The sequence below is a fragment of the Danio rerio genome, chromosome 23, assembly GCF_049306965.1.
Source record: "Danio rerio strain Tuebingen ecotype United States chromosome 23, GRCz12tu, whole genome shotgun sequence".
NCBI lineage: Eukaryota > Metazoa > Chordata > Actinopteri > Cypriniformes > Danionidae > Danio > Danio rerio.
The window spans coordinates 5,905,001-5,925,488 of NC_133198.1; the positions used below are offsets into that span (position 1 = coordinate 5,905,001).

General features: G+C 37.3%; 1 protein-coding gene across 16 annotated transcripts in view; it reads left to right on the forward strand.

The window, feature by feature from the left end:
• nav1a (neuron navigator 1a) overlaps positions 1–20,488 on the forward strand; it is a 270,784-nt gene that overhangs the window by 60,479 nt on the left and 189,817 nt on the right. For 10 of the 16 annotated variants that reach the window (XR_012398958.1, XR_012398959.1, XM_068216849.2 and 7 more), the window contains one exon: positions 10,214–10,978. The exons of 5 other annotated variants lie outside the window; for them this stretch is intronic. Coding sequence is in view for 8 of the 11 variants with exons in the window: in XM_068216849.2 (XP_068072950.2) it covers positions 10,214–10,978 (765 nt within the window). In the remaining 3 variants the exon portion in view is untranslated. Of the gene's footprint in view, positions 1–9,871; positions 10,979–20,488 lie in introns of those variants that run through there. One more of the 16 variants, XR_012398963.1, reaches the window with a different exon arrangement.

Genomic DNA, 20,488 nt, shown 5'->3' on the forward strand with positions numbered 1-20,488 from the left:
TTTTTATTATTATAGCAGCAGCAAACATCCTAAATAATATTTATATAGTGAAATAATATAAAATACAATAAGCTAGTACTTTTCCTTTTTTTTTTTCGTGTGTGTTTTCTGGCTCAAACCAATGCCTGTTTGCCTGCAGGAGCATTTTCTTGTAAGGTCATCTTCTGCTTTTAAGTTCAGTACAGCATCATGGTTTGCTTGAAAACAGATAGCAGAGCCATGACACGATCAGTTTACACTTTACTCCAATGTGTGGGAGAGCTAAGAGAAATAGTGTCATGAACACAGTTATATGAGGGAGTAGAGTATATGGCGTGCACAGCCACATGAGTAGGCAGACGATGCAATATAGGCCATGAATCTCCATGTCAACTTCAGTCTGACTTATAAAGAGGATTTCCTTCTAGCTGCTGTGCTCTGCTCTGTGTGGCTTTGTTTGGAAACTGAGTCACACTTGGGTGTGGTGAAGTTTAGCCATCAGTCTTTTTTTTTCTATTTTAGAAAGGTTTAAGAAACAGGAAACAGGCAGGGTTAGTTAAAGCCAATGAGAAATGTATTCCGTCAAGTGTTTTGTACATTTTAGAAGTGACTGAAGCTGGATGAAGTGGAAGCACAAAATTATCACCTCATAAAACTTTGTTTTTGTTTTCTTGGTTTCTTTATGCTGCTTCCACATTTTTGGAACTCACTTAAGGCCTTGTTGATGATCACAGTGATGCATATTTTCATTTTAAATCTATGGAAAAATATTAAAATTAAAAATATATTTTATATATACCATCAAGCCAGAAATTATTCATGCCATAGAATATTTTTTTTGTTCAAATGTAAATAAAATATGCAAATTATTATTATTATTTAATTAATTATTTATATTTTTACTTTTTAAACATTGATGACTCTTGTACAGTTGAAGTCAGAATTATTAGCCCCCCTGAAAAATTAGCGCCCCTGTTCCCCCCCAATTTCTGTTTAATGTAGGCAAGATTGTTTCAGCACATTTCTAAACATAATAGTTTTAATAACTCATTTCTAATAACTGATTTATTTTATCTTTGTCATGATGACAGTAAATATTATTTTACCTGATATTTTTCAAGACTCTTCTATACAGCTTAAAGTGACATTTAAAGGCTTAACTAGGTTAATTAGGTGAACTAGGCAGGTTAGGGTAATTAGGCAAGTTATTGTATAACAGTGGTTTGTTCTGTAGACTATCGAGAAAAAAAATGCTTAAAGGGGCTAATAATTTTGTCCCAATTTTATTTATTTTTTTTTTATTAAAAACTGCTTTTATTCTAGCTGAAATAAAACAAATAAGACTTTCACCAGAAGAAAAAAATATTATCAGACATTATCAGAATTATCAGACAATTTCCTTGCTCTGTTAAACATAATTTGGGAAATATTTAAAAAAGAAAAAAAAATCAAAAGGGGGCTAATAATTCTGACTTCAACTGTACATCTCCAACCAATGTCATTTTCAGTAAAAAAATGATAACAAAATAAAATTAAACTCTGTTTTTAATCTCTCTGTAAATCAACTCAGAGTTCGAGTTTAAACTCTGAGTTGGTTGAACCTCCTTTCTGAAACAGGCTGTCCCAACACAATGCTGTCCCAACACAAATTGATTAGGTTAATTGAATTGTTTTTTTTAACAAAAAAAAAAAAGAATTTATATATATATATATATATATATATATATATATATATATATATATATATATATATATATATATATATATATTTATTTTATTTTTTTTTTAATTTTGGAAATTTTGAAGTTTTTAAAATCTTAAGGTGAATATTATCATCTCATTTAAGATGCTAGTGTTGTAAATTACTGTACAAAATCTTGCCAATAAACTGCCAATATACCTTTTCTGTTATTTTACAAATGTGTTTAGTTTAAGTGGATTGAACATAAAACAATGAAGTTGTGTCAAAATATCTTCAAAAATTGTGTTGTTTTTTGAACAAGCAGCAAAAAAAAAAAAGGAATTGTGTGTATATTGTGTCTACTAAAATTTGAAAAAATGGCACTCTGTTAAACTGCGGAGTTGAATTTTCAACAATAAAAAGGCAACAAAGTAGAGATCAATGTCCCATAATTCAATGCATAACTGTAAAAAAAATAATAAAGAAAAAAATAAATAAAAAATTCTGTAAATCATGACATAAAATAAAGCTACTCATAAGATGCCTGTATGGGACAGCCTCTTTGAAAAGTCAGCAACATGACAAATAAGTCCTATAATTGCATTTTAAATGTGTGATTCCAGCTAAGCTTAATGTAACTCTGAAGTTTGTCCAGCAATTTTGTAGTGAGGTCTGGGTCACGAGGACCAGACAGTGGACTCAGTGTTGGAGTCCGCAGGCAAGAGACGAGGTGGCGACCTGTGGTAAAATATACGTGAGCTGCGCTGCCCCGAGCCCATGTTCATAACAGAGCGCTGTTTTATAAGCAAAAGCTCCCCCATCAACAGATACGGCTCTGTCTGTTAGTCCGTCCACTTAATGTCTGCTGTGACTTTAATGTCTCTGCTGGGAGGAACCCTGGATCTGTTTGCCTCCATTAATAAATGCTGGTATTAGAAACATAAGACGAGTTAACACATTTGGTGTAAACACTTTGCACAAATAGTTCTGAAATATGCGTGAAATGGATATAAATGATTCTTAACTTCATGGGCCGTGAATTTGCATTTGCAGTTTGCAGTGATCATTTGCGACACATTTGTTTAAATAGCACATGCACTTATTTGTGCGTGCTTGCTGGTCTGGAAATCTGACAAGGAGATTTGGTGGAATCTGGCTCTTTCCATAGATGGTCTGCTCGCATGCTTTAACTGCGCACAAGATCCATTTCCTTGCTAGTGAAAATGAAGCAAATACAATGAGCGTTTCTCATACACTCACTGGCCACTTTATTAGGTACACCTGTCCAACTGCTTATTAACACAAATTTCTGATCAGCCAATCACATGGCAGCATCTCAACGCATTTAGGCATGCAGACATGGTCGAGACGATCTGCTGCAGTTCAAAGCGAGCATCAGAATGGGGAAGACAGGTGATTTAAGTGACTTTGAATGTGGCATGGTTGTTTATGCCAGAATGGCTGGTCTTAGTATTTCAGAAACTGCTGATCTACTGGGATTTTCATGCACAACCATCTCTATGGTTTACAGAGAATGATCTAAAAAAGAGAAGATATCCAGTGAGCGGAAGTTCTGTGGGCGCAAATGCCTTGTTGATGCCAGAGGTCAGAGGAGAATGGCCAGACTGGTTCCAGCTGATAGAACGGCAACAGTAACTCAAATAACCACTTATTATAACAGAGGTACTGTATATAGAAGTGCATCTCTGAATACACAAAACATCAGTCCTTGAGACGAATGGGCTACAGCAGCAAAGACCACTGTGTTTCTCTTTTCAGCTAAGAAAAGGAAACTGAGGCTACAATTCACACTGGCTCACGATAATTGGACAATAGAAGATTGGAGAAATGTTGCCTGGTTTGATGAGTCTCGATATCTGCTGCGACATTCGGATGGTTGGGTCAGAATTTGTAGTCTACAACATCTAAGCATGGATCCATCCTGCCTTGTATCAACGGTCTAGGCTGGTGGTGGTAGTGGTGTAATGGTGTGGGGTATATTTTCTTGGCACACTTAGCATCTTGTCGACGCCACAGCCTACCTATTGTTGCTGACCATGTCCATCCCTTTATGATCACAGTGTACCAATCTTCTGATGGCTACTTCCAGCAGGGTAATGCACCATGTCATAAAGAACGAATCATCTCAGGCTGGTTTCTTGAACATGACAATGAGTTCACTGTACTCCACAGTCACCAGACCTCAATCCAATAGAGCACTTTTGAGATGTGGTGGAACAGGAGATTTGCATCATGGATGTGCAGCCGACAAATCTGCAGTAACAGCAGGATGCAATGATGTCAATATGGACCAAAATCTCTAAAGATTATTTCCAGTTGTTGAATTTATGCCACAAAGGATTAAGGAAGTTCTGAAAGCAAAAGTGGGTCCAACTCGGTACTAGTAAGGTGTACCTAGGAAGTACTAGGAAGTAGCCATTAGTCCTGAAGAAAGTAAAAGTAGTGGATATAAGTTATGTCTATCGAAGAGGCGTATATAGCACTTTATACTCAGAAAATCACCAATAGCTGAAAAATAATAGCAAACATAAACAAACAAACCATTATTAAGACAATATAGCATAATATAATATAATATTGGCCACACAGTGGCGCAGTAGATAGTTCTGTCGCCTCACTGCAAGAAGATCGCCGGTTCGAGTCTCGGCTAGGTCAGTTGGCGTTTCTGTGTGGAGTTTGCATGTTCTCCCTGCGTTCGCATGGGTTTCCTCTTGGTGCTCCGGGTTCACCCACAGTCCAAAGACATGTGGTACAGGTGAATTGGGTATGCCAAGTTGTCTGTAGTGTATGAGTGTGTGTAGATGTTTCCCAGGGATGAGTTGCAGCTGGAAGGGCATCCGCTGCGTAAAACATGCTGGATGAGTTGGCGGTTCATCCCGCTGTGGCGACCCCGGATTAAAATGAATAATATAATATAATATAATTGTAACGAAGTGGCTGACACAGAGGGATCCATTTGCAGTATTTTTATTAAACACAGTTTAATAAACAAAAGCACACAGATGTTGTGCGTGCGCAAACTCACATCAAACACAGTAGTATGTAGTCGTTGGGCTGGCGACAGGTAAACACAGAATGAGTATGCAGGCACGGGTCAGATGCAGGCGGCTAGTATCAGAGTCGGTAAGCAGGCTAGAGTTCAAAGGCAGGCAGCTAGGGTCAATGTCAGGATTCAGGCTGAAGTACAAGGCAGGCGGCAGGCAAGACTGGGTCAGTAAACGAAGTAGGATCACAACGGGAAAGCAGGCAAGGATGAGAACGCTCAGTAGTGTTAGCCGGGGCAAAATAAGACTTCGCAATGAAGCAGCGTGTGTGTGCTGCTTATATGTGTGTGGAGGGGGATTTGCTGGATGCGTGTCAGGTGTGTCTGCAATCAGTGTAAAGGCTGATTTATACTTCTGCGTCAAACGCAGGCGTAAGCTACGGCGCTGACGCATAGCCCTTCGCCGTGGCCATCGCCGTCACTGACGTGCACCTCTCAAAAAATGTAACTACACGTCGCAATGATGCGTAGCGCAAGCTCTGTGATTGGTCGGCTTGGTAGCGCTGACGAGTCTGGGCGGGACCGAGAGCCGCGCGAATGTCGCGAGCGATTGTTTACAAGTGTGGAGTCCCGTGAAGGAGCTCCGGATGGAAAGTTTTGTTTTGTGTTTACCTCATAAGTTGTTGCACGTCCACCGGTTCCTGCCTCAAAATGAGCGAGTTTGAGCCACTTGTACATCCCGGAAGTGTTCAGGAAAAGCAAAAAAGCAGAGAAGAAACTCGACACAGAGGAACATTAACACCTCACTGCCAACTAGCGTTTCGGAAGTGTTAATGCAGACCGACAGAGACAGCGCGCAGAAGTATAAATGCACAGCCACGCGCGTTGCCTGCGCCGTGGGTTACGCCGGTCACCTGACGCAGAAGTATAAACCAGGCTTAAGTGGATGACGTAATGTCAATAGTCCGGTGATGATGACCTCTGCTGGCCAGCGAGGGGAATGACTGGGACCGAGTCGGTGACAATAATATAATACAGTTATTAACATCTGCTTGTAATTTGTCATTTGAATCTGGTATAAAACTCATACTGCAAGAGAAAGTCAAGCCATATTAGGAGACAATCGTATAGTTGGGCTCTTTGTGTAAACAACCATTGACCATGACCATTTTAGCAAGAATAATTGGAAAATGTTCAAGTCTTTTTTTATTTATTTTTTATTTATTAATTAATTTATTTTTTAACAATGTTTGTTTTGAAATGATTGTTGGCTTGCAGTACAAGTCAGTAATTAGTTCCTGGAATAAAAACAAAAAAACAAACTGATTGACTGATCAGCGGTTTGCAAATGAGATATTTTGAATACTGTTCATAACAGTCGCTAAAGCACTGCTTCAACAGTGTTTTCATTTAAAGCTATTTGCTGAATTTGAATATTTCCGTTTGCCCCATGGATTACCGCCAAGATATTTCAGAGAACTTTCATAGACTTTGTTCAGCGATTTCCTTATTGACTCACGTAGTGCTGGGTTTTAAGCTGCCATCATGAATTAGTGCATTAAGTCCATGATGGGAAGAAACTGAGGTGTTTACACCATCATATTAATGGATAAGGTAATGCACCACCTTGAAAGCATGCACTTTACTTGAACTTATTGATTCAATGAGTTTATGTTGTTAGAAATATACAATTCTCTAAATCTCCTCTGTAGATGAAGCTTTGTTTGCAAACTTGATAAGAATACAGAGAGAATAGTAAATGTAGCGGCTCTTTTTAATCTTGCTTCATAAACCCTCTGTCCTTGAGCTAAGAAGTTGTATGAGGTCAGTTATTTCCACTCGGATGGTCTGTTTGGTAGAGCTTGGTTTTGTTGAGGTGAAATGACAGAACTAAGTAGAGCACTCTCAAAAATTGATTCAAACATGCCTAGATCCCTTTCGGCGTCAGAGGAAGGAACTGTGTGCGGTCTTGTGTGCATCGTATTGTTGTGACATCCCCTTCCAAGTGCTGGTGAAAAATTAGGTCCATCCTCTGACAGAATCGAGGCTGTTCTTTCCGAATCTCAATCTTTTCTTCTTAGGGGTAATTCAAGGTGACACATGGCAAGTTAAAGGGGTAGTTCACTTAAAATTGGAAATTCTGTCATCATTTTACCTATGTGAGTATCTTTCATCAGTTGAACAAAAGAAGATATTTAGCACAATACTGGCAACTGATAAACATTGACTTCAACTGTATTTGTTTTTCCTACTATGTGTGTTAATAATTACCGGTTTCCAGCTTTTTTCAAAATAAGGGCGTATGTTTGCTCGTGACATTGGTGAGAAGGAGTGGATATGAGTGAATACCCGCCAGGAATGAATATCATTTTATAAACAGTTGAAGTCAGAATTATTCGCGCCCCCCCCCCCCCCCCCCCCCTATTTATTTTTCCCCCCAATTTCTGTTTAACGGAGAGAAGATTCATTCAACACATTTCTAATCATAGTAGTTTTGATTACTCATCTATAATAACTGATTTATTTTATCTTTGCCATGATGACAGTAAATAATATTTGACTAGATATTTTTAAGACACTTCTATACAGCTTAAAGTGACATTTAAAGGCTTAACTAGCTTAATTTGGTTAACAAGGCAGGTTAGGGTAATTAGGCAAGTTTTTGTAAAATGATTGTTTGTTCTGTAGATTATCGAAAAAAATATTGCCTAAAGAGGCTAATAATTTTGACCTTAAAATGTTTTTTTTTTTTATTATTAAAAACTGCTTTTATTCTAGCCAAAGTAAAAAAATAAGACTTTCTCTAGAAGAAAAAATATTATCAGACATACTGTGAAAATTTCCTTCCATAATTTGGAAAATATGAAAAAGAAAAAAAAATTCAAAGGGAGGGCAAAAAATTCTGACTTCAACTTTATATTAGTCAGGCCCGTAGCCAAGGGGCTCATTTTGCTGCTTGTTGTTGTAAATCGATATTTGATTCTATTTCGATGTATTCGAATATATTTCGATACTCGATATTCTATTTTTTTGTATAGTCATGAACCAACACAGTCTCATGGCAACTTTTTGATTTAATGGCAAATTCATATGAATTTGTATGATCTAATTCGTACAATTTAGTACGATTTGCTCATCACCCAATAACGATTGGGTTTCGGGGTGGGGTTGGGTGCCACACCTCTTTTTTTCAATTTCGTTCGAATTAGCCACTAAACTGACAAATAATTAATAATTAGAATAAGAATAAGAATAGAATAAGGCCAATAAGCTTCAATTTTAAAATTTAATGTGAGCCTAATGTGGCCCATGTGAAAAATTATAAATTTGGCCTAAATTATGAAGGTTTAATGTTGGCCACAGTTGGCAAAAAAAGTGGCATAGTAATTTAAGGTTAATCTGGGTCTAAACCTAAAGTGGCTCACACACGTAGGTGAAAATGTGACCCAGTTATCTTAAGACATATGTGGGCCACTTTTGGCAAATATTCGGCACAGTAGACAATGGCTAATGTAGATTTGAGGATAAAGTGGTCCAGAGGAGATATGGCAAATGTGGCCCAGTTATCTTAAAACATATGTGGACCACATAGACTAAAGTCACCATCATGGAGAAAAGTGTTTGCTTTAGTTGGGCTCATAGCCCTGAACCTCTTAATATGAATTTTCTTTTGGACTGCTTTAACTTTTAAGAACTTTGCTTGAAAAGTGTATTGATTACAGCAAACAAAATGAAGTGAGGCATAACCTGTGATGAAATAATATAATTCACTGATGTTTATCAATGTTTAATCCATTATTAGAAGTAATAGGCCAGATTTGGGCCTGAATAGAAGCAAGCTGTGGCCAAGAATAGGGTCAGTTCTGGTTCATTTGTTTGGATTCTGGCTAAAATGTGGTATTGCTTTGGCTTATTTGTGACCCAAAACTTACAAACAGGAGCGGACCGCCCTAGAGCCATCATTCCATTCAGTATGTGGTCCAGATATAAGTGTCTGGTGTGGGTCGGATCTGGGCCAGAATAAAAGCAAACTGTGGCCCAGAATAGGGTCAGTTCTAGTTTATTTGGTTGAGTTCTGGCTAATACGTGGTAGTGCTTTGACTTATTTGTTTCTTAGATCTTACAAACAGGAGCGGACCGCCCTAGAGCCATCATCAATACATTCAGTTTGTGGTCCAGATGTAAGTGTCTGGTGTGGGCCAGATCTGGGCCAGAATAAAAGCAAACTGTGGCCCAGAATAGGACCAGTTCTGGTTCATTTGGTTGAATTCTGGCTGATATGTGATATTGCTATGGCTTAATTGTGGCCCAGATCTGGCAAATTAGAGCGGACCGCCCAAGTGCCATCATTCTATGCGGTATGTGAGCCGGATGTAAGTGTCTGGTGTGGGCTGGATTTGAGCCACTTGAATTTTGCTAGCTGGGTATGATCTTTGGGAGTCTACCCCCCAAAATAAATAAATAAATAAATAAATAAACTATCCTTGTTAAATGGATAGTTCACTCAAAAATGAAAATTTACTCATAATTGATTTACCGTTGTGTTGTTTCAGACCTTTCTGAGTTTTTTTTTTTCTGCTAAACTAAAAATAATAATATATTTTAAGGAAAACGGGAAAAACGAAACCATTGACTTTCATAGTAGGACATTCAAATACTAAGGGAGTTGAAGGTTACCAGCTTTCTTTACAAAGCATATTATTTTGTGTTTAACAAAGGAAAAAGAAAAAAAAAAGATTTCAAACAAGTGAAGGCTGAGTAAATAATGACAGACATTTCATTTTTGGGTGAACACCAAAAATTATTTTCCCCAAAGCTTGTCCTGGAGTCATCTAAATCAATTTCTAGCATGCATTTTTTTTTTTTTTTTTTACTGAAGCTGACTCGGACAGCATAATATTACTGGCAATTATGTCCTTATTGGTTTTATGATAACAGAGCACTGTAGTGAACTGACAAGGACCAACAGAGGAAGCATATTGGCAGGGAACTGTTTAGACTCACTCTGTAATTTATCATAGGTCCCTCATACTGTAACACTTGTGCAGGGGAGCAGTATAGCATCTTTAGAGTGGGTGTGTTGGAGAGAGGAAGAGAAAAAGAGAGAGAGAGGCATAAGAGAGAGGGGGAGGAGGCGGGTGTATGTGTGCTTGAATGAGTGCGGGGGAGCAAGGGGAGGGACCGTTTCTGCGTCTGTCTTCGCTGTCATTCTGCTGCTGCACAGCAAAGCAGCGAGACACTCCGCTGAAGGGAGGAGAGAGAAAGAGAGAGAAAATGAGTGACTGGGTAGCACTAGAGCAGCTGCAACTGAGGCAGTCTGACTGAGAGGAGCCAGATGCTGGATTTACATGCTAAAGACACCAGGCACACGGATTACCTCTTCAGAACAGGATCTACCGAATGGTCTTTTTGCATGTGCTAATGGAGAGATAGCTCTCCCTGTAATAAGGATTTGGCAGCAAGTGACAAAGCTTGCAGACCCTTGTCTCTTTCTTTGCTCGATTGTAAAACCATTTGACTCACTGATGCTTTTACATGGTTTCACGCAGGAGGAATGCTTGGGGGTAGCCCAAGAAGACAAGGAGTAGATCTGGAGACTGAGGCTGACAAACCCCCCAAAGCCAAGACCCTTCAGGGCCAGGCAGGAGCCAAAGGAGTTGGAGGCATGGCTGCGAAAAGGGGCAAGTCAGGGCTCCCACAGGCTACTCCTCGGGCTGAGCTGAAGGTGTACCGAGCAGGGAACTCTGAGGGTCGTCTTCCAGTGCCTAGCAACTTGCGGAAACAAAAGTCCTTGACCAATCTATGCGTGCTTACAGATGCCGAGAAGAAGATGCACCTGTACCAGCCCAAGTGGTCAGACGACATGGAAAAACCTGGGACAGGTCAGAACAAATCAGGCAAGCTCAGAGATCCCGGAGGGAGCATTGGCAGGGGTATCCCTCTTTCCAAGAACCTTTCAAAATCGGAGCATTCGCTGTTTCAGGGAAAGCCAAAACCCTTTAATCCACCTTCCAGACTAGGGAAACCCAGTCGGATACCTAAAAGTCCTTACGCTGAGGTCAAACCCATCAGCAAGGCTCAAGAGCCGGCTGATGACAGCAAGTCCGATGATGAGATCTTGTCCAGCAAGGCTAAAGCTAATGGTAAGAAATCTTTGAGTGGTACTTCGGGATCAGCCACCCCAGGAGGAGATGGAGGTGGGAAAGATGGACTGGAACCAGAGGAAGGTGACAAGACCTTTCTAAAGGTGGACCCCGAACTGGTTGTAACAGTGCTTGGGGACCTGGAGCAGCTCCTCTTCAGTCAAATGTTGGGTAAGTAATAACAAAATCCTCTAATCTGCTTGCAATGCCAAGGAATGAGCAATTCTGCCTGCCTGATGCATCCGGCATCACCTTCATAGCTCAACCCAGCCCTGCTCTTGCTTAGCAACCACCTTGCTTTGTATTTCTCATTCATCCTGTGCTGCTCACATAACTACGCGCACCTTCTCTTTTCACGCATCTATTCTTGGCTCAACCTGCATGCTAATAAGTATGCTTCTTGCTTTTTTGTAAATATGTCTGGTTGTGATGGATATTCGCCGTGTTATTTTTTTTGTTTACATTGCAAGCTCATGTCTTGCTGCTGTTCACGTATTGGGTGAGACCAATCTATGCTTCGATCAGGGGGGAGACTCGGGGGAATATTCGCTTTTCTGTTGTACCAGAGTTGACACACTGCCCTAATCTCCACCATTCTGTCCTTAGCTGCCGTTTTATGATGACGAATCTGATATACTCATGTTATATAAATATATTTCACTTACACTACATCAGTGAAAAGCCAGCATGCATTTTTGTAAACAAGCTTATTCTAGAAACACTACAATAAATGATGCTCGATGTCGTAGCCGGAACTTAAAAATAAACCTTGCTGGGTTGAATTGTTTTCAAGTCATGGTGGGCAACATATTTAGCCTTGCCGCTGGTGCCATTGATCTCTGGGGCAGTTGACAGATGGTCCCCCTCTCCTTTCCTCTCTCCCATTCCCTCTCCCTCTTTCTGCTACCGGGGGACTTCAAAAGAGAATAATAGGGGTGTCACACTCTTTGAGAAGGTCAGTGACTCAGAATGAGACAGCAATGACATGAACATTGTGCGTTTTGTTTTTATTCAAGAATACATTAACAGTCTGGTGACTTATTAGCTATGTACCTTTGCACTAGCAGACTGCTCAGCTATTTTTTCCAGTCACCTTCTCTTGTTGTGGAATCATGTGATGCTTTTAAATCACAAGAGATGATTTGAGCATGATTCGCTGTTAGCGATCTCACAACAATTCGGTAGTCTAAATTCTCAGCTTGCGCCTCTGTGTATTGCTTTTTTCTAATGTCATGGTGGCCAGAGGGAAGTGGTGTGAAGTGAATTCATTGAGTTGAGATATGAGAAAAATCCATTTATTAGATATCCTCATATCCCCTTCTTCCCTTGAGCTTATTTTGACCTTGCTGCACAGCACCTGCTGAGAGATGGGGGTGGGCAGAATTAAAAAAAAAGGAATCGTGTCTTGTATCTTATGGTTGATCTAGATTTTATATTCTTTTCAACCTTTTGGCCACCATGCATTACGGTTGATTCCTTTAAGCTTGTGCTGCCCACCAGGTTTAGCAAAGGTTCGAAGCTTACCTCCGGAGTTTGAAACACTGTGACATGCATGTGTGACTGACTGAATTAGTATTGCTTATCGCCCGCCTCTGCTTTGACCCCGCAGAACAAACTCAATTAAACAAGTCGCCATTCCTTCATTCAGAGTTGTTGTGACAATGTAAAGGATCGCCTAATGCACGATAGTTCATCTCTGTTTCATGTTTTGATACTATGACCATTTTAACTATTTATATAGAAGAGATGTGAAGAGAGATGATAAAGGAAAGATGGAGGAAGAGGATCAGGAAATTATGATATGCGGCAGCTAGCTCTCTGCAACTCACATTGTCTACCACTAAAGCTGAACAGGGCTGTGCCTGGTCAGTACCTGGATGGGAGACTACATGGGAAAGCTAGGTTGCTGCTGGAAGCGGTGTTAGTTTGGCCAGCAGGAGGCGCCCGACCTACGCTCTGTGTGGGTCCTAATACCCCAGTATAGTGACGGGGACTATATACTGCTCAGTGAGCGCAGTCTTTCGGATGAGATGTTAAACCGAGGTCCTGACTCTCTGTGGTCATTAAAAATCCCAGGATGTCCCTTCGAAAAAGAATAGGGGTTTAACCCCGGCAACCTGGCCAAATCTGCCCACTGGTCTCTGTCCATCATGGCCTCTTAACCATCCCCATATCATAATTGGCCTCATTACTCTGTCTCCTCTCCACCAATCAGCTTGTGTGTGGTGTGTGGTCTGGTGCAAAATGGCTGCTACCGTGTCATCTAGGAGGATGCTGCACACTGGTGGTGGATGAGAGATAACCCCCTATGTGTAAAGCGCTTTGAGTGCCCAAAAAAACGCTATATAAATGTAAGGAATTATTATTATTATTATTATTATTATGAGATAGGTGATATGAGGTCATGTTTGCTAAATGAATCGCATCCTAAACTTAAAAAAAAATATTAGTTACTTCACTTAAAAATGAAAGAAACCTGTTGTAACTTTGAACTGTTAAGCTGACTTATATGTATACTTACTGTATATACAGTTGAAGTCAGAATTATTAGCCCCCCCCCCCCCCCATTTCTTTTTTTCTTTTTTAAATATTTGCCAAATGATGTTTAACAGAGCAAGGAGACTTTAAAGTATGTCTGATAATATTTTTTCTTCTTGAGAAAGTCTTATTTGTTTTATTTTGGCTAGAAAGAAAGCAGTTTTTAATTTTCTATAAGCCAATTTAAGGTCAAAATTATTTGCCTCTTTAAGGTATTATTATTTTTTTTTTTCTTGATAGTCTACTGAACAAACCATCGTTATACAATAACTTGCCTAGTTAACCTAATGAACCTAGTTAAGCCTTCAAAAGTCACTTTAAGCTGTATAAAAGTGTCTTAAAAAATATCTAGTCAAATATTATTTACTGTAATCATGGCAAAGATAAAATAAATCAGTTATTAGAGGTGAGTTATAAAAAAAAATCATGTTTAGAAATCTTCTCTCTTAAACAGAAATCGTGGGAAAAAAATAAACAGAGGGGCGAATAATTCTGACTTCAACTGTATACTCATGTATAAGTCAGCTAATTACATTTTACAGTGTAGCAAATAAACAACCATTCAGTTTATCTGATGCAATTTTAAAAAGTTGTATCAGTGGGCAAATCTAGCCATGTGTCAGTTTATCATTTCATGAATTAGGTCTCCATTTGGTAATATACAGTATAAGCCTTCTGCTTAAAAGCTTAAACACCTTTGGGGTCAGACAGTGACAACTGAGAACCCACCAGCAGAATAAGTACTAATGAAACCCCCAGCATGTCTTCTTAATATTTAAGAAACTTAACAGATGCGTCTTACTTTGCCTTCATGAGAGCTTTATCAGATCAAATACCCTACCGTGCACATTAAAATGCCATTTAAATGAATCAAACTCCATAGCTTTTGGATTTAAGGATTAAATGTACACGTAAAAAGCAATTAGTTACTTTACTTAACCCTTGTGTGATCTTAGAATTATATTCTGTTAGTCCTAAGCATAAAAAATAACCTGCCTTCACTAAACCTCAAAAATAAAGATGAACAATTCAATTTAAATTCTCAAATCTATTTTGTATAAAGAGACACCTCATGTTCATCACAACACTCTCTGAATGTTTAGGTTTTGTAACTTGGAACACTTAAGTCAACTTAAATCATCATCATCATCATCATCATCATCATCATCATCATCATCATCATCATCATCATCATTATTATTATTATTATTATTATTATTATTATTATTATTATTATTATGGAATTATACACAGTTAATTTGTTTAATCATTTTAATGCAAAGGTTTTATTCACTTAAAAAAAAGTCCAAGTCAAAAAATCTCTTTGAAAGCAACAAGTTTACTCAGTTTTGTTTCAGCAGTGTTTGTAATTTGCATACTATTTTTTTGTTGTAAATAATGTAGCTTTTTTCTGACCTAGTGTGCAAATTAAATAAAATGTAAAACATATTACGTAAATACATTTTAAAAATCCAAGCAATTCCTGATTAATAAAAACAAGCTCTCATTTAACGCTAAAAGTACAGAGGCAATAAATTTGTCCATTTTGAAATTTTGTAATATTAATAAATTGGTCAAATAAAACCCATGTTACTATAGTGCTCTTACCTTTTTCTTAAAGTGTATATTTCATTCTAGCATAGTTATTCTTTTAAGTGACAAAACGCAAAACATTTGTGACCATGTGCATTTTTTAGCATTCAATAATTTTTCCGTACCTTTGAATATTAGGTTATACTTCATTTTAAAACAATATGTTTACTGTAGTAAAAAAAAAAAAAAAACACTTTACTTTCTTTAGCCAGGCCTTTATGGGAAGTATATAACTCATACAAAATTATAGGCTGTAATACAACAAAACAATCACATTTTTAGGGTAATAACTTCATAAAATATGAGGACAGACATTCAAAGCTTAAAGGCATAGTTCACCCAAAACTGAAAATGTACTTAGTATTTACTCACCCTCAAGTAGTTTCAAACCTTTATGAGTAATTTTTTTTCTGTTGGAACACAAAATAAGAACTTTTGTAGATAGCTGAATACCTTTAACCATTGAATTCCATAGTAGGAAAAATAAATACTATGGAAGTCAGTAGTTACAGATCTCCAACATTCCAACCCCTTTTGATTTTTTTTCTTTTTTTAAATTTTTCCCAAATGATGTTGAACCGAGCTAGGAAATTTTCACAGTATGTCTGATAATATTTTTTCTTCTGGAGAAAGTCTTATTTGTTTTATTTTGGCTTAAATAAAAGCAGTTTTAATAAAAAAAGAAGCCATTTTAAGGTCAAAATGATTAGCCCCTTTAAGCTATTTATTTTTTCAATAGTCTACAGAACAAACCATCGTTATACAATAACTTGCCTAATTACCCTAACCTGTCTAGTTAACCTAATTAACCTAGTTAAGCCTTTAAATGTCACTGTAAGCTGTATAGAAGAGTCTTGAAAAATATCTAGTCAAATATTATTTACTGTCATCATGGCAAAGATAAAATAAATCAGTTATTAGAAATGAGTTACTAAAACTATTATGTTTAGAAATGTGTTGAAAATATCTTTCCGTAAACAGCAATTGGGGAAAAAATAAACAGGGGCGCTAAAAATTCTGACTTCAACTGTATATCCCTTTAATTCTAAAATCTTAATAGAAGCTTTGAATCTAAATATCTTATATGGATGTAATTTCTTATATGAATCATAATGACTACATATATGGCCATAGTAGTTTCATGATTCTGGTAGTTCAAATGTAAAAACATTCATTCATTCATTTTCTTGTCGGCTTTGTCCCTTTATTAATTCGGGGTCGCCACAGCAGAATGAACCGCCAACTTATCCAGCACGTTTTTACACAGCGGATGCCCTTCCAGCCGCAACCCATCTCTGGGAAACATCCACACACACGTTCACACACACACACTACTGACAATTTAGCCTACCCAATTCACCTGTACCATATGTCTTTGGACTGTGGGGGAAACCGGAGCACCCAGAGGAAACCCACGCGAAGGCAGGGAGAACATGCAAACTCCACACAGAAACGCCAACTGAGCCGAGGTTCGAACCAGCGACCCAGCGACCTTCTTGCTGTGAGGCGACAGCACTACCCACTGCGCCACTGCCTCGCCCAATGTAAAAACAAACAAACAAAAAAGACGAATATTGGATTTATCATATTTTTTTTATATTTTAAATATGTTTTTATTATTATTTTTTTCATAATTATTTTTTTACTTTTTTATTCAGGATTAGAAGTCTTTATTGTCCACACGTGTAGAAATTCATTTTCGGCCTCACAAAACATCACAATACAATATACAAAACACAAACACACAGCTCAAACTCTTCCTACACCACGGATTACCCAGACACAACCCTGACTACAAAACCACAAGCAAATGCATAGTGTCAAAAAATAACTATATTAACTGCTAAATCCCCATTATATACACTAACAGGCATACATTACAGTGGCAAACATGGCCAACGCGTATGGTTTTATGAGGCAACTGGTCTCTGCTATTGTAGGGCGTGTCTCTAAGCTGAAAGCCTCATCACTTTACTGCTATCTTCTCATCACTTCACATCTCTGCTGGGCTTGCTTGGTCCGGTTAGTGGTGCGGTAGATAAACTGGACGTGATTATTGCTGATAGACACACTTAGGGTGAGGATTCTATGCTTGCATAGTGTGATCCACAAGAAAAATAACATGGGAGACCAATCCTAATTATATAATAAAACTAAGGCTGCAGTCAGTCAAATCCATTTCCTTTAGGACAAGCCATGGTGACCTGGAAGCAGTGTGTAAGTCATGCCACAGGATTTCCTCATTTCCTGAATGTGATATTGTTAGGTTGTAATGCACAGTGGATGTGTGTGTCCTCTTTAAATGGCATGCGGTGCACTGGGCAGTTGGAGAAATGATAATGTGCAGGAAATGGGTTTGTTCATTCAAGCAGTGCATTTTAAAAGGACAGTCTCCAATATGCAGCGGTTTTAGCTTGGTTTGTTGTGTTTGCCTGAGCTTGACAAGCCAGGAAATTGTCGAAAGGGTTAAAGTCAAACTGATGTACCTCGTCCTAACGGTGAAATGTGAATTATTTCTGCCAGGGCTGATTGTGTAAGAGCAGATCTCAAGGGAAACCACACAAACACATGTATAGGACATATTTACAGCCCATATTGATGGCCTTTAGCATTTTGGATGTGTAATGGTTCTCATTAGTTTTCAGTATATAGTGACCTGTGTACATGGGCAGCATTTAAGTCACTCTAACAACATAAACTTTCCAACAAGGTAGGCAGCATAATTATACTTTCAGGATGCTTTTTTTATAAGTCTAATTATAATGCAACATCCAATATATCATTGTAGCACTAGGTGCTACAGAAATAAAGAAATAAAATTATGTTTATAAAAGAAATATACTAGTAAAAAAAAAAAATTAAATTAATTTGAATTTAGGGGCTACACTGTGATCCTTATTTAAATTATTTGGATTTCTCATTAAATGATTTTTGTTTTAAATATGCCTAGGATGTTTTGGTATATAAACTACTGTGTTTTTAAACTGGATTATTATGATTTTTTTTAAATTTCTGAATCATAGTAAAAATGTATGATAGTCGGCAGTAACAATTCAGTGTGCTTTGGTCCTTATCCATGCTTTCTTCTGTCATTTGCAAAATAAAAAAAGAAGCCAAAATGTTTATTTTCCAATTAAAGCGGGTGATAAGAATGGGCATACTAATGTGCAAATTAATAATAATAGTAATAAAAAAAAAAAATAATAAATAAATAGTAATAATAATAATAATAATAATAATAATAATAATAATAATAATAATAACCATTATTATTATTATAATCAATTAAAGTAAACCTAATTATAAACAAATAAACAAATAAATAAACAAATTAATAAATAAAAATTAATTAAAACAAATGAAATAACGGTGGTGCAGTAGGTAGCACAATCGCCTCACAGCAAGAAGGTTGCTGGTTCGAGCCCTGACTGCGTCAGCTGCACTTTCCCCCACAGTCTATAGACATGTGCTACAGGTGAATTGGGTAGGCTAAATTGTCCTTAGTGTATGTGTGTGAATGAGTTTGAATGGATGTTTCCCAGTGATGGGTTGCAGCTGGAAGGGCATCCTCTGTGTAAAATAAAAAAAATAGTAATAAGTTAAAATAAATAAATAAGCAAATAAATGAACAAATGAATGAATAAATGAATGAATGAATGAATGAATGAATGAATGTAAAAATGCAAATGAATAAATAAATGAATACATGAATGAATAAATAAACAAACAAACAAACAAACAAAATAAAATAACAAACAATAAAATAAAAAATAACAAACAAACAAACAAACAAAAAAACAAACAAAAAACAAACAAATAAATAAATAAATAAATAAATAGATAGATAAATAAATAAATAAATAAATAAATAAATAAATAAATAAATAAATAAATAAATAAATAAATAAATAAATAAATAAATAAATGTTTTTGTATTTTTACCCCAATGCCATGTATAGGGTTTAATTCAGGATAATATTTTCCATTTAATTTATTTCCCATTTCATTCTAATTCACCTACTGCAGTTTAATTAAATAAATATAAATATTACATTTAAACTAATTAAAGTAGTAAAAATGAATTAGCAATGATTGCACAATTCATGTTATGGAATACAACAATAATTTGTCATTGTGTTGTATCCATTATTTTTTATTGCTGATAGAATTTGTTTATTCATTACAGTTAGAAGTTTATTATTTTACTGTTAAGTCCATCCACTAAAATGACATTATAATGGCAAAACACAATGAAAACAGGAACTGAAAGAGGAACTGGAGGTAGAGTTAACTTTTGTGAACATGAAAACCCAACTGCCTCCATTTTGTGAGTATTGAGATAATGACTTGTGTAGTGTTTTGACGGCCAGCAGACTCGTAATTTGATTACAGTCATGACCGACATCCCCATGCCTCAGCATGCTGTGTGAGACTAATGCAATCAAAGTCCTAATCAAATTCATGCACGTCTGCTAAGCGGAGGAGCAAAGACAATTCATGCAAGCATGCAATAGAGAAATGATGTTAGTTTCCTTTAGTGGTGAACAACATACACAAATCAGAAGTATAAATTCCTTGTCTTCAACCTTTCTTGAGCCAAAGTACAAAGGTACTTCATTTTTTATTTTATTTTTTATTTTCATTATTATTTTTATTTATTTTTAAATATGAGCAATATCACCCTCATAACAGTGCAATATGGCTGTATATCAGCACGGTGGGAGGCATGCATCAGTCCCACCCGTGCTGATATACAGCCATATCGCAGTGCTACGAGTGTGATATTGCGCTTATACAACAGTCCATCAAGACAATCGTATATATAAATAAGAAAATCAAACACGGAGTCTGAATACCCCTTTGTATTAGGAACTACTTTCTTCCGCCATTCATTCACATCTGCAGCTGATGTCAAAACAGCAGAAGCTGTTACTTATTCACCAACGTCACTTTAGAGCTAGCGTTTGAATGACTGGTTCCTAAAGTGATGACAAAACTGATGCCATCCATCTATTCAGAGATATCTTCTTATAGTGATTTCACAATAATTAATCCTGAAAATAACAACGAATTCACTAACGTTACCAGACTGCTGTTGTGGTTGCGATAAGGCAAAACGCTAAACACTTTTTCAATTTTTCAATCTTTCTTCAATCTGCTAACACAACACACATTCCTGATATGCGAGCAAATCGGTATAAATACAGCACTACAACAAACAAAAGAGAGAGAGATCAACTTATCTGCTAAAATGTATCTGAAAGCCCAGGAGACCGGGGGGGAGAGGGTGTTCAGGGGTGAGGTTGAGAACCGGGATAGGATGCAGCAGGTTTCGGCCCAGACAACATGAATGTGAGCCTGAAGAGGCCCACCTGTACAATGGCAATTGGGGGCCTTTTCGATCCCGGTACATTAACAAAGTTGGCAACCCAGGGGTGTTTAGTTTACAGACTGTACCAAAGAGAGGGGTGGGTGAAATTAAGGGAGGTTTTTTTCAGAAAGAAATAAAAACAGGATGTTTGCGGTAGACTGGTCTGAAATACGAGATAC